This window comes from Patella vulgata, chromosome 7 (genome assembly GCF_932274485.2).
Source record: "Patella vulgata chromosome 7, xgPatVulg1.2, whole genome shotgun sequence".
NCBI classification, from domain to species: domain Eukaryota; kingdom Metazoa; phylum Mollusca; class Gastropoda; family Patellidae; genus Patella; species Patella vulgata.
Genome location: NC_065885.2, coordinates 8933242 through 8947445, shown reverse-complemented (window position 1 = coordinate 8947445; position 14204 = coordinate 8933242). Strand labels below are relative to the sequence as shown.

The following is a 14204-nucleotide window of genomic DNA, read 5'->3' as shown; positions in this document are numbered from 1 at the left end:
ATCTCCCATAATGTATGTTTAATTATATATATATACAGTTATATCTGTAATTATTTTACACAGAAGATTGTATTGGTATTTATAAGATTGTGAATTGTCATATTTTTTTATAGGAGTAAATTGTTCATATGTTCATCATGGTTTTTTTTATAGTTTAAATACAAGTTCGTGGCTTTCCTTATTGATATTATATAACTGTAACGAGGAAAAAATTAAAAATATATATTCTAGTTACTTTATCAATAATGGCTTAAGGAAAAACATAAAAATAAAGACATGGTAAAGTCAGTTGTCTACATGAATGTAATCAGAATTTATAACATTAACCTGGAATCCCATAATACCAAATTATATAAACTCTACTGTAACGTTTTTGTTGACTTTATTGTGGCCATACATATGTAATGGGCAGTATATTCTCCAAATCCAAGTTGGGCATTACCTAAATGACTAATAATAATACTTTTCACTTATTGGTCTGAAAACAGTCGAAAATTTCCAGGTGTAACATCATAGTGCCCACACTAGTTTACATCTGGATGCCCAATATCTTGGTCCCAGAACGTCGTTCTAATATTCAGGGACTCCAATGTTCGGGGTTCGGGGAGGGGGAGGGTGTGGGGGCGGGCTTATCCAGGAAGACAGGAAGCCAGTCTAATCTTCAGGAACTCGGAGGGGGGGGGGGGGGGGCAGGAAGTCAGTCTAATCTTCAGGAACTCAGGGAGATTGAGATAAAAAATATATCTCCTTATACAGCAGAGCAATCTGGTGTTTTGTACAGGAAGTTCTGTACAGGAAGTCAAGATTCAAACTCTTTCACAATGCAAAAATAAATTCACATGCTTACAGTATTACATATCAGTAATGCTTGGAAATCAATATGACGTATGCCTAGTTATGCTGTTTTCATGCAGTTTCTATATTTCATTTGTTCTCAAATTAATAGTAATGCGGGTTGGGGGTGGACACTATGCCTAGTTGCATTAAATGATTTCATGCTACATTCAAACTGTTTTTGAACATTTCAAATTTGGCACCACTAGTGTGGTCTTTTATTCCGTTCCAAATTTGAACAATCTGCAAAATTCTAAATATCCATATGGGGCTAAATTATAAAAATGCACAAATAAAGAAGAAGCATGCAATGAAAAAACTTGAAATAAAAACAGAAACTGAAATAATTTCATATTTAAATTAATAATAGTGTCTACAGTAACACAAGTCTACTTTGTTCTTTAATGGGCGTCCTCGCTGAAGGAATTCCCACCAGGTGTCGCCAGTAAAAAGGCGGTTCCACGTGACCATGTCGATGGTAAAAGGACCGTGTTTCAACGTATAGGGATTAAATTCCATATTAATGACAAAAACTAACGTTTATCAACACATCAGTTTGTATAGCACGTACAGGAAAACAATGCTGTGCGGTATACAATGAGGTCATGTGGGACCGGCTCCTCTTTGAAATGATGTCCCTTTATCTCTAGCGAGGACGCCCATTGATCAATTAGCATGTGATACTATCGGTTTACCTGTGGACAGTGGAAAACATCAATAAGTTACTAGCTATTGACAGTGGTGTAAATACTGTATGTGTGATATACATGTACTGAATATTCCCCTAGTTTTATAAGGTATGTGTGGTATACTGAATATACCCTTAGTTTTATAAGGTATGTGTGATATACTGAATATTCCTCTAGTTTTATAAGGTATTTGTGATATACTGAATATTCCCCTAGTTTTATAAGGTATGTGGATATACTGAATATTCCTCTAGTTTTATAAGGTATGTGTGGTATACCTCTAGTTTTATAAGGTATTTGTGATATACTGAATATTCCCCTAGTTTAATAAGGTATGTGTGATATACTGAATATTCCCCTAGTTTTATAAGGTATGTGTGATATACTGAATATTCCCCTAGTTTTATAAGGTATGTGATATACTGAATATTCCCCTAGTTTTATAAGGTATGTGTGATATATTGAATATTCCCCTAGTTTTATAAGGTATGTGATATACTGAATATTCCTCTAGTTTTATAAGTATGTGTGATATGAATATTCCCCTAGTTTTATAAGGTATGTGTGATATACTGAATATTCCTCTAGTTTTATAAGGTATGTGTGATATATTGAATATTACCCTAGTTTTATAAGGTATGTGTGATATACTGAATATTCCCCTAGTTTTATAAGGTATGTGATATACTGAATATTCCCCTAGTTTTATAAGGTATGTGATATACTGAATATTCCCCTAGTTTTATAAGGTATGTGTGATATACTGAATATTCCCCTAGTTTTATAAGGTATGTGTGATATACTGAATATTCCTCTAGTTTTATAAGGTATGTGTGATATACTGAATATTCCCCTAGTTTTATTAGGTATGTGTGATATACTGAATATTCCTCTAGTTTTATAAGGTATGTGTGATATACTGAATATTCCTCTAGTTTTATAAGGTATGTGATATACTGAATATTCCCCTAGTTTTATAAGGTATGTGATATACTGAATATTCCTCTAGTTTTATAAGGTATGTGTGATATACTGAATATTCCCCTAGTTTTATAAGGTATGTGTGATATACTGAATATTCCCTTAGTTTTATAAGGTATGTGATATACTGAATATTCCTCTAGATAAGGTATGTGTGATATACTGAATATTCCCTTAGTTTTATAAGGTATGTGATATACTGAATATTCCTCTAGATAAGGTATGTGTGATATACTGAATATTCCCCTAGTTTTATAAGGTATGTGTGATATACTGAATATTCTCCTCGTTTTATAAGGTATGTGTGATATACTGAATATTCTCCTAGTTTTATTAGGTATGTGTGATATACTGAATATTCCCCTAGTTTTATAAGGTGCGTGATATACAGAATATTCCCCTAGTTTTATAAGGTATGTGATATACTGAATATTCCTCTAGTTTTATAAGGTATGTGATATACTGACTATTCACCTAGTTTTATAAGGTATGTGATATATTGAATATTCCCCTAGTTTTATAAGGTATGTGCGATACACGTAAGTAGCTGTGTAACATCATTTATGACAATGAAAACACAATCAAATAACTAGTTCCTTTTTTTCAGACAGACCTAATACTTGTGATGGATTCATGTGAGAAAGAACAATAAATATAAAAATACTTATAATACCTTGGGTGTATATCACTGTAACCTGGGTATCATTTAATCTTGTGTATCTAGCACTAATTTCTTTCACATTCATTCAATATCAAATCTTTGTTTAAAAATTCATAAAAATTGTTTAAAATCACCAAAATTCATCTAATTTGTACTTTCGTCCAGTTTAAAGCTGACCATTCAATTCTGATAATGAGTGTCCAATTTACAAGCGTTTAATTTCTCAATCACTGTTAAAAAAATAAACAAGCCAATTGATTATTGATGTATAATGATTAATTTTTGAACAGTGGTCAGGAAATTAATAACTTGGACACTCATCATCCAAATTAATCAGTTAGCTTTAAACTGGACACATATACAAATTAGATGATTTGGGGAAAATTTTGAATAATTTTTACGAATTTTTAAACAAAGATTTGATATTAAACAAATGTGAAATAAATTAGTGCTAGAAACACGCGATTAAATGATACCCAGGTTACAGTTTATCTTATTGGCTAAATTAAAGGATGTACAAATTTAACAAATTTGTCACAAAGGAATGCAATATACACGTACATAGTGGTCAAACTTAAACATGAAGTAGTCAGATCTAAAGTCTCATAAGTTTTTTCATATATCTAATAAATCCCAGGACAAGACGGACCTATTTTCAGCAGTCTCTTAAGATGTGTTGCCAGGCAACGAAACATATGCCCACAGCAGCTAAATCGTCTGGGCAGTCAACAAGGGTTGTTGCATATATTTTTCTTTTGTCAGTAATAAAAACATTTACAACACACTAAAATCTGATTTTGAATAACAAACTATTTGGCTTCAAGTTCAGCCATATATACTGACGTTTAGTATACAAAATATTTCATATCACGGGCCATAACTCTGGCAGTAATTATCGGAAATTGCTGAGAACCAATATTATTCCTCTTCTCATGACCTTAAACACTGTGTATAAATTCACTGTCAATCGGATATTAACTTGAGCCTCTAAAGCGTCCACATGATTTTTTAAAGCGATCAAGCGCCTTAAGACTGGCAGTAATTATTGGAAATTGTTGAAAATCAATAGGATTGCTCATCTCATGACTTTCAACATGGTGTATAAGTTTAAAGTCAATCAGATATTAACTTTAGCCTCTAGAGCATAAACAAGAGTTTTCAAAGTTATCAAGGGCCATAACTCTGGCAGTAATTATCGGAAATCGCTGAAAATTTTCGTCTCATGACCTTAAACACGGTGGTTTAATTTAAAGTCAATTGGACCTCTAGAGTGTCCACAAGATTTTTCAAAGTGATCAAGGGCCATAACTCTGGAAGTAATTATCGGAAATCTGTGAAAATCAATATGATTCTCCGTCGCATGACCTTAAACACTGTGTATTAACTTTAGCCTCTAGAGTGTAAACAAGGTTTTTCAAAGTTATCAAGGGCCATAACTCTGGCAGTAATTATCAGAAATCGCTGAAAATCAATTGGCTTCTTTGTCTCATGACCTTAAACACGGTGGTTAAATTTAAAGTAAATTAGATATTAACTTTAGCCTCTAGAGCATAAACCAGATTTTTCAAAGTGATCAAAGGCCATAAATTTGGTAGTAATTATTGGAAATTGCTGAAAATCAATAGCTTCCTTGTGGACACTGGACACCTAACCGACAGACGGAGACGACGACAATATACATTTCAATGTGGGCGTATAAAAAACCTTTAATGCACTTTACAGACGGCATGCCTGAATATCCATTCTGTTAGTTGCTTTGTTAATTACTAATTATATATATAAATACACAATCTAAAACTCAAATAATCCACAGCAAAGCAAGCTTCCATTTTCTTATAAAAATCAACTACTGTACTACAACACTCAATAGTTGATATAAATACTGTCTTCTAATTGGATCAACTCACATGTTACAATGAAATACAATCATAAAATTCCTTCAAATTATCTCCCTTGCCATCAAATTGCTCACGACTACCTCTAGAGTTGCATTTTGAGTGAGGTGAAATGAAGTTTCTTAGAATTATCCCCCTTCCATCAAATTGCTAGCGGCAAAGCTGCATTTTGCAAGACGTGAATAAGAGTAAATGCAAGCTGAATATGTGTGCTGTGTTAACTCTCTACTTAAAGGTTGTACACCCAAACATTATCCTGAACCCTCTGTTTGTTCAACATCATTGGAGTATTAATACAATGAACTACATGTATTCAGAGAGAAAAGGGGAGTTAACTCTACTTTCAGGATCAGGGGGAGCTGTTATTGATTGTACAGACAGAGATACAATTTGAATTATTTAACGAACATATCGGTAAAATATATAAAAACTCAATTTATTCTGTCTATCAATTGCTTACAAAGATTTCATAGCACCAGCGACATTACGATCATTATATGTCACACATTTCACGAAAATATAACTTTTTGGTCTAAATGTTTTCATGCAAGTTGTCTGCGATATCACTTCAGTGGAAGCGGACGTAAAATCTCCTGTTTAATTTAACAAAAACTTCTGCCAAATTAGAGCAAATTTTTTGCGAAATGCCAGTACTTAAATGGACGACATTCAATGTATTCATTGTAACTTGTAAGTTTATTGATGAGAACAGAAAACAGTATTTTAACTAGCTACTTACTGCTACTTTATTGTCACCCTGTTAGTGGAAAAAAATACACAATAATAGAAAAATAAACAATATAATAATTCAACCATCTTAAAAATCACTAGAAAGGCTTTATAAATTTTTTAAATAATGCAAGGAATTATGTCAACATATCCTTTCCATAAATATAACATAATCCCGAATGTCAATGTTACCTGTCACAGGTAGATTTCGGCCGTTCTCCGCGACGTCCTTTTTGTCCTTCTGCTCTATATTTCTATAAACAGGTCTAAAATGAAGTCACAGATTGTGTATTGGCGGAAAGTTATGACTATTCACGGAGAAAATCGCTAACATTGAAATGAAGCTTTTAAATAACTGACCATTTTATGGGTTCAAAACTTGTCAGTGAAATGTTGCAAAAACTGTCACCATGGTTGGGCCACATATATTGTCTGTCACATGACGTTATTTCAACGTATTTTAATACTTTTTATACACATCATTTCAATGGCTAATATTACACAACATTTTCTTGAAACTTTTATGACATCTGCCTTTTTTTAATTTTAGAGAATAATTTCTTTGTACCCGACATTTTGATTGCTTTTGAAATAATTGATGTTAATTGCTGTAACATGCCAACATCTGGTTTGACATTATAAAAAATCTTGAATCCCAAACTATTTTGTACAACTGTACGGTCAAATGAAAAGCTAATACATGATAAGAGTTACTTCCCTTGAGTAAAATCTAGCTGCCATGACACCATCAACGAGAACATTCACTATATGATAAGTTTTATACCCAGACCAAGTTGAGAAGAATTACGGGTGTACTGGGCATGTTGTTGTTTAATGGGGTAAACAAGTTATTGTTATTGGGAAATAGAAACCTTGTCCCGACACACATGTACCGGCCACCAAAATATGAGATTTAGAGAGAGAGAGAAATGGGGTTTAACGTCCACTCGACACAAACTAGGTCATTTCGGGACCAACATATGGTTCAATTTTTATTTCAATAATTCGGTTGCACGTAGGGTCTTTAACAGTGGGAGGAAACCAGAGGACCCGGAGAAAACCCCAAGGTTGGACAGGCGACCCTACTCCTTGTCACGTACAACCGGGGATTCAAAACCACGCCAGTTGACTCAATGACAGGCCTTATGATACAGCACGCACATACTAACCATTTGGCCATCCACCCCCCATATGAGATTTACCCAAAGGCATAAACCATATAGGCAGGCATAACCAGACACTTTATAGATGAGAGCACAGCAACTAATGCTTGCCCATATCTATGTATGAAATTATCTGAAAACTTTACTGCACTGTTTTTGGTCGGAATTAATTTCTGAAATACCATATTCACAGTAGTCGCATGTCTTCCATTCCCCCAGTTAAGATCAATCTGTTTCACAGAGAATTACGAGTCTCGTATAATATCGAAGTCATAGATGACTTCCTTAACACGTGCTGTCACAGCACGCGGTGTGAATCATTGGCTGAATGGCGCGTGCATTGTTTACATAAGACATAACTGCTTCGGAGAGAATGCTGCATTTTAGTCATTTTAATACCCATTTACACTAAATCGGAAATAATTTTTAACTACAAATACGTCAAACGCCTTTATTTATTTTTCCAATATATACAAAAAATGTTTTAGAATTTAATTTGTCGCAGGAAAAAAGTTAATATTTCTAGTTCATTAAGCCGCATCAATGTCATCCTTATCAGTGACTGTCGCGGCCAAGCAAATATTCACTGCGGATCAGTGTGAGTTAAGATATACATCAAAGTTGGAAGTTCAGAAATGAGCTTTAACAATATACATCATGCAAGCCTTTCCTGGAACCCAACTATACATTCTGACGGCAAAATTCATTTGAAGACATCGAAATACTTAATAGAAACCTTCAAATAGCAACAATAGGGACCAATTGAAATCTCCAAGGAAATAATCATGCTTTAACAACAAAGAGGTCAAATGAATGTTAAAAACAAATACGTGTGACAGTGTTTCCCGTTTATTCGAACCTAGACAGATTCTACGTGCAAATGTGAGAAAACGTAACAAATGAAAAAAAAAAAAATGAAAAATTATTTATAATTTATAAATCACATTTATTTCATATTTTTACTCAAAGAAAATTAATTGTTTTAAAGGGGCAGGCACTTTCACATATGAATATTTAGCAAGCTTTAAGCCCTATATATCTAAAAAGCATTTTTTCTGTTAAGCTACATGTAGGCAGTTCAAGGAAGGGATTCTCTATAAAGAAGTCCTGATAGGAAATTAAAATATTTTAAGCAAAGCTTGAAGCCCAGATACAAACATGACCAAACTATTGAAAACGATAACTTACCGAGACAAGACTGTCATCGTGAAAATATGAGGCTAAATCTCGGATACCGTTTATAAATCCACTGAAATATAATAAACATGGAATGAATATCTTTTATAACAATCTGGAGATACACAAGCCTGGAAATAAGGCACCTGTCACAGACAATGTCAGGCACAGATTCAGGCTTTGTCAGGCACAAAACCTCTGGTGTCTGTCATTTTGTCCGGCACTGATTTGTCTTTTTTATTGATATAATAAATACATGTCCGGTACTATGTTGAAAATGTCAGGTACTATTTCATTAGTGCCTGACATTTTGTTAGGTACACCTAAAATCGTTATTTCCTCGCCTGGAGATACAGTAATTGTCAGGGTTACTGTCAAATATGGTTTAATTCCATTTGGTACTTTCAATAAGATGAGCCGAAATTTCAATTCTATGCCAGGAGATTATTCAGCATACATGTAGATATTTTGATTTTTTTTTTTATCTTATTTAAACATACATTATGCAAGAGCTAAATCTGCCTATTATTGCAGGTCTTTCTTTAGGCCTGAAATGTTATCTAAATTATCAAAATGACATTAATTAACTAATCTAGACCACAATCAATCCCTGATGGCACTGCTAGGCTGTTATGTTTATTGGATTAAGTTCCGATTTGCTGTTCGACTTCCATTCATAATTAAATCATGAAATGGATAATCGAGACTATGTTTTTTATCCTACCGACTTCAGTAATGATGATCGAGGCTAGGCCGAAAAAATTCAATCGCTAAAATTTTCAGCAAATTCCCTTTACCGTATCTAGTTTTTAACTATTATAGTGAGAACTGCCAGCTCTTTATCGAATCTCTCTCATAATATATCTTTAAATGTTAAAAAAACCATATATGAGTACACACATCAGAGTAGATCGAGTGTGAGAAATTTGATATTGCCCGAAAAATGCAAATCACACACATCGATTTTAATTAAAGATACATTATGTAAGAAGATTTAGATAAAGAGATGGCTGTTCTTGCTACATTAGTTCAAATATAGATAATGCAAAATGAATATATTGAAAATTTCATTCAAATTACTTTCTTCTGAGCAAAGATATTAGCCTTTGAAGGTTTGACAAGATACATATGTGCACTGATTGTAACCACCGTACAGGTTGTTTGAATCTTAGCCTCGCTTCACCATTTTTAGATTAATTCATTCAATGGCTGAACCGTTCTAATCTACTCAAAATCGGACCTATCCAATGGCATCGAGAGTTGATTATGATCTTGTCATGTTAATAAATATCTAATTACTAGTTTATATAACATTTCAGGCCTAAAGAAAGACCTGCAATAGGCAGATTTAGCGTTTAACATCCACTCGAACAAATTAGGTCATTTCGGGACTAACACATGGATCAAATTTATTTTAATAATTTGCTTGCCCGTAGGGGTTTTTAGCAGTGGGAGGAAACTGGAGGAACCAGAGAAAACCCACGAGTTTGGACAGGCGACCCTACTCCTTGTCACGTACAACCGGGAATTCGAAACCACACCAGTTAACTCAATTTGCATAATGCATCTTTAATTGTATTATAGAAGATGTGTATAATAGGTTAATCATGAATTATAGAAGATGTGTATAATAAGTTAATCATGAATCCAATGATTATATTATAGAAGATGTGTATAATAAGTTAATCATGAATCCAATGATTATATTATAGAAGATGTGTATAATAAGTTAAATAACCTGTTGGCAGTGTTGAAAGCTTTTCCTGTATCCATCATTATATTACATAACTTGACCAGCTGAAATTGAAACCACAAGGATGTATATAATATATGATATATATCTAATAATAACACTCTACTATATATACTTGTAATTAACATCCCTGATAACATATAGCCCCATGTAATAACCATCCCTGTCCAGTCAATAAATACCAATACACACTATGTATGATCAGAGAGAGAGAGAGAAATGGGGTTGAACGTTCACTCAACACAGACTAGGTCATTTCGGGATTAACATATGGTTTAATTTTATTTCAATAATTCGCTTGCGCGTAGGGGGAGGAAACCGGAGGACCCGGAGAAAACCCACGAGGCTGGAGTGTATGATCAGGTATTTAGTTCATTATCAAATGAAATAACAGAAATGATCATTTAGATTTAACACCCCCTCTAATCTGAACATAATCAATGGTTAATTTGGAATAATTAACTACAATGATAAAATATCATCCATTTAATTAATTTACACACCTTTTCTAATTTTAACTCTAAACTTTCAATATCAGATTCGGCATCTTCCAGCGAGGCCCTGAAAAATCAATTGAGAACAGAAAGCTATAAAGAGATGTCTAATCTAATAATAGACCATTTCATAATACTTCTAATTTAGGTGGTAAGTTCACAATGTAGGCAGTGTTTGTTATCATTGATCCAATTATAACCAATATAACCATATATCAGGGTAAAGAACAGTTCCTGCTGATGGTCATGACATTGCAAAATGGTTTACAAAAATAGTTCAATTTCATTCAGTAATTAAAAAGACATGATCAATTAAAAATTTTAAAACATTCAGAATTCTCTGCAGACAATATAGTCTCGGTCACCCAGAACCTCCTAGTCTTCAGCACTGAACATGCGTACTGGGAGTTCGGTTTTTAATGTGGTTAATTATCCAGTATCTTTGGCCAGGTCAAGTAAGGCCAAGTCAAGTCAGAGTTGTGCCCCTTCCTGTAATAAATCCCATAATTCTTGCATTAATATAAACAAACATGAATCTTGATTCGTGATGATGAATCAGGATTAATTGAAAATTGAATAAAACATAGATATGGCCCATGAAGAGAGAAAAAAAAATTAAAGAGTGTTGGATATTGAACTAGAGTAGCAATGCAATCAAATAGATTTTCTGAAATGGAATTTTTAAATTAATATCATGGGCGTGAACATCTTGTTTTAGGACTAGTTACCTCCCTTAGACTTTGTTTATGATAATGTAAAAGACTGGATAATCTACCCAATGACCTATTATTCTCAAATGTTGACAATGCATCCAGACTTATATTCGTTGAATATTTTTCTGGATGATAAAGACTAAACAATATAAACAAGCCACCTATAAAATTTTTTGACGGCCATGTTTGTAATCCAATTGAAACCAATGGGATACTATCATCAGTCAATATTTAAAGGAGCTAAATTGCTAATATTTTGGACCTAGAAATTGGCACAAATCGGTCGCAACACATATAATAATGTAATATGAATTTATATGACCTGTTTTACATTCAATCGTGTCCGTTTTACTGTGAATTGTCATCAGTTATGTTCGGCGAAATACGCCAGAAGTCTCAACCGCAAGTCCGTTTCTAGTGTCTGGTCATTCTAGTCAACACCGATATTATTTATTGCGCATGCTCTCCAAATAAGAATATGATATCACCGTTTGACATGACTTGTGGAATATGTCTAGCCGCATTCTTTGAGCACCTTGTTACAAATGGCGCTGAAAAGCATTATGGTACACGATTCGTGTACCAATGGTAAAATGTTTATTTTGTCTTAAATATTGGATATCAGAAGCCCATCTTTTCCAGGTAAGATCACAACACAAATGCTGATTTAAATTGCAAAAAAATTTGTGTTTTCAATGTCGAAGATTTTGGATGATATTGAGTTACGGACTTAGCTACTTTAAGTTCAGTTGTCTTAATTAAAATGTTACATGATCACATTTATCATAAATAATGAACAATCAGATATTGTCAGAAAATACTATGAGATCAGTAACATTTAGGATCTGCCACTTCTACCTAACAATAACCTATCAATAATATTGAGCATAACAAGGAATAAAAATTTTTATTCAAAATAATAATTGTTTATAATAACAGAAGAGGCCTACAGGTATGTACAACTCTTTATTGTTAGCTAAAATAATTTTTGGATGCAATTCAAGTTGACTAGCCTACCTTATATTATAGTATATAATGCAGTTCAAGTTGGCTAGCTTTAGCTTATAATATATTATTATTTAATTGTATAAATTTTTTGGTTGAATGTCAATGATCTGTGTTGTATTCAACACCTCAATGCAACATTTCACTGTCTGAATAAATAACCCCCAGCAAATGACCGGGCAATTGGCCAATTAATTAAATGTCACAGTGGTCTGCAACTTCTAATTTATCAAAATTTTACATGAATTCAACCTGCATTTTTTTTATTTTAACATCGTGCCTAATGTTGTTGACTGAATTAAATACCAATGAGTAAAAAACAATGTGTTAAATAAAAATACTGGATCAAAATGCACAGTGGATATAACAGTGTGAACTGATTAAAATCAAATCCTTGATTGACATTATGATTATACAGTATGACTCAATTTCTTTCTTCCTGTCACTGCAGCCACTGTGCTGTCTCGTCATTTCGACTTTCGTCCGTTTACACATTTACCTAAATTTCGGCGAATCCTTGAGACATTCGTTAAAATCGACGGAATATTTCATTTTGGATGATTCGGTTACACAGTATAATTAATCTTTATCGTTTTTAAACAGCTAAATCATTTTCTGTAGAATATTTTCATTGATTCTCTCAATCACATGAACCACCGCCTTCCATGTTTATTTCCAGATCCACCGCCAGGTGGAGTTGTTATATCAAAATACGAAACTATATTTTTGATTATTAGTGTTTACATCAAAATTTATCAGTAATTTCCAGGCTGTGCATGGTTAATCTATAAAATATATATTTTAATGAATTGACAGAGTTGTTGAAATTTACACAAATGTGAAAATAAATAACAATGTGAAAGGGTCAAGGTCTAGTCTTGATCAATTAGACTCTCAGCAGGTCAACTCAGGTCACAGATCTACATGGCTCAGGAGAACGCGATAAGACCCAGTTCTTCGTCAAGGTCGTCGCGTTAAAATACATTGAAAGGTTAATAGATCAGGACAGGTGTCAAACTCATTTCGATTCAGGGATCATAAAAATTTAACTTCAAGTGAACCGGAGTCTCCGAGATATACCAAAAATTCTAAAATCAAAGTCAAACGTCCTTGAACTTTACTGAATTCTAAAAACCAAGTCAAACGTCTTTGACACGGGTAATTTTTTTAGACTGGTTTCCAAATTACCAAGATATAATATTGAACTCAACGTTCTGTTGTATTAAATACAACTTAGATAGGGGGGTTGGATGGCTGAATGGTTAGCGTGCGCGCGCTGTATCATAAAGTCTGTCATTGAGTCGACTGGCGTGGTTTCGAATCCCCGGTTGTACGTGGCAAGGAGTAGGGTCGCCTGTCCAACCTCGTGGGTTTTCTCCGGGTCCTCCGGTTTCCTCCCACTGCTAAAGACCCCTACGCGCAAGCGAATTATGTAAATAAAATTAAACCATAGGTTAGTCCCGAAATGACCTAGTTTGTGTCGAGTGGACGTTAAACCCCATTTCTCTCTCTCTCACACAACTTAGATATCTATGACATACAGTACAGAAATTAGAGTTTGCTGAGACCCCACCCCTCCCCAGCTACAGAAAGAAAAAGTAAATATGAGAAAAATGTTACGGTCGTGTGCTTTATCCTTTATCATCAGAAGATGGTGGGATGGGATGGGCATTCAAAGCCCTAGATAATGATATAATATGTGATTTCACAATTAATGCTTTGCATCCATGAAATTGAATCACAATGTGATCCTATTAATTTTACTTCATTATAAAAATTGGCGTCAAGCGGGTTGTTGGATTTCTCTCTATAAAAAGCTCAATGTGTATGTATGCCTACGTAATTCGGAGACTATGATGGCATCATGCATTGTCAACTGTCAAATTTCCTTAAAAGAACCCTGGAAAGACTCCCTTTCTGTAAAAATTCCTGAATCCGTCTCTGCCTTAAAAGACTGGATTAGCAGTATTAATATTTTTTAACGAATTTACCCCACCATGGAATGTATTATAATGCTCGCGAATTCGTATTTAATCCACTTCCCTGGTACAGTTTATGCAAAATTAAATGGGGTTAAGCTTTCATTTCTTTTGAACATACCTGTCAAATGA

At 33.7% G+C, this 14204-nt stretch overlaps 1 protein-coding gene across 4 annotated transcripts in view; it reads right to left on the bottom strand.

Annotated features, from left to right (window-relative positions):
• The window catches only part of LOC126828855 (arf-GAP with coiled-coil, ANK repeat and PH domain-containing protein 2), a 59597-nt gene extending 46826 nt beyond the window's left edge, over positions 1–12771 (bottom strand). For 3 of the 4 annotated variants that reach the window (XR_008788686.1, XM_050558921.2, XM_056102116.1), the window contains exons 1-5: positions 12593–12771; positions 10385–10442; positions 9867–9925; positions 8141–8201; positions 5800–5817 (exon numbers count right to left, since the gene is read on the bottom strand). Coding sequence is in view for 3 of the 4 variants with exons in the window: in XM_050558921.2 (XP_050414878.1) it covers positions 5800–5817; positions 8141–8201; positions 9867–9925; positions 10385–10442; positions 12593–12645 (249 nt within the window). In the remaining variant the exon portion in view is untranslated. The remainder of the gene's footprint in view (positions 1–5799; positions 5818–8140; positions 8202–9866; positions 9926–10384; positions 10443–12592) is intronic. The other variant, XM_056102115.1, reaches the window with a different exon arrangement.
• Positions 12772–14204: the final 1433 nt, after the last annotated feature.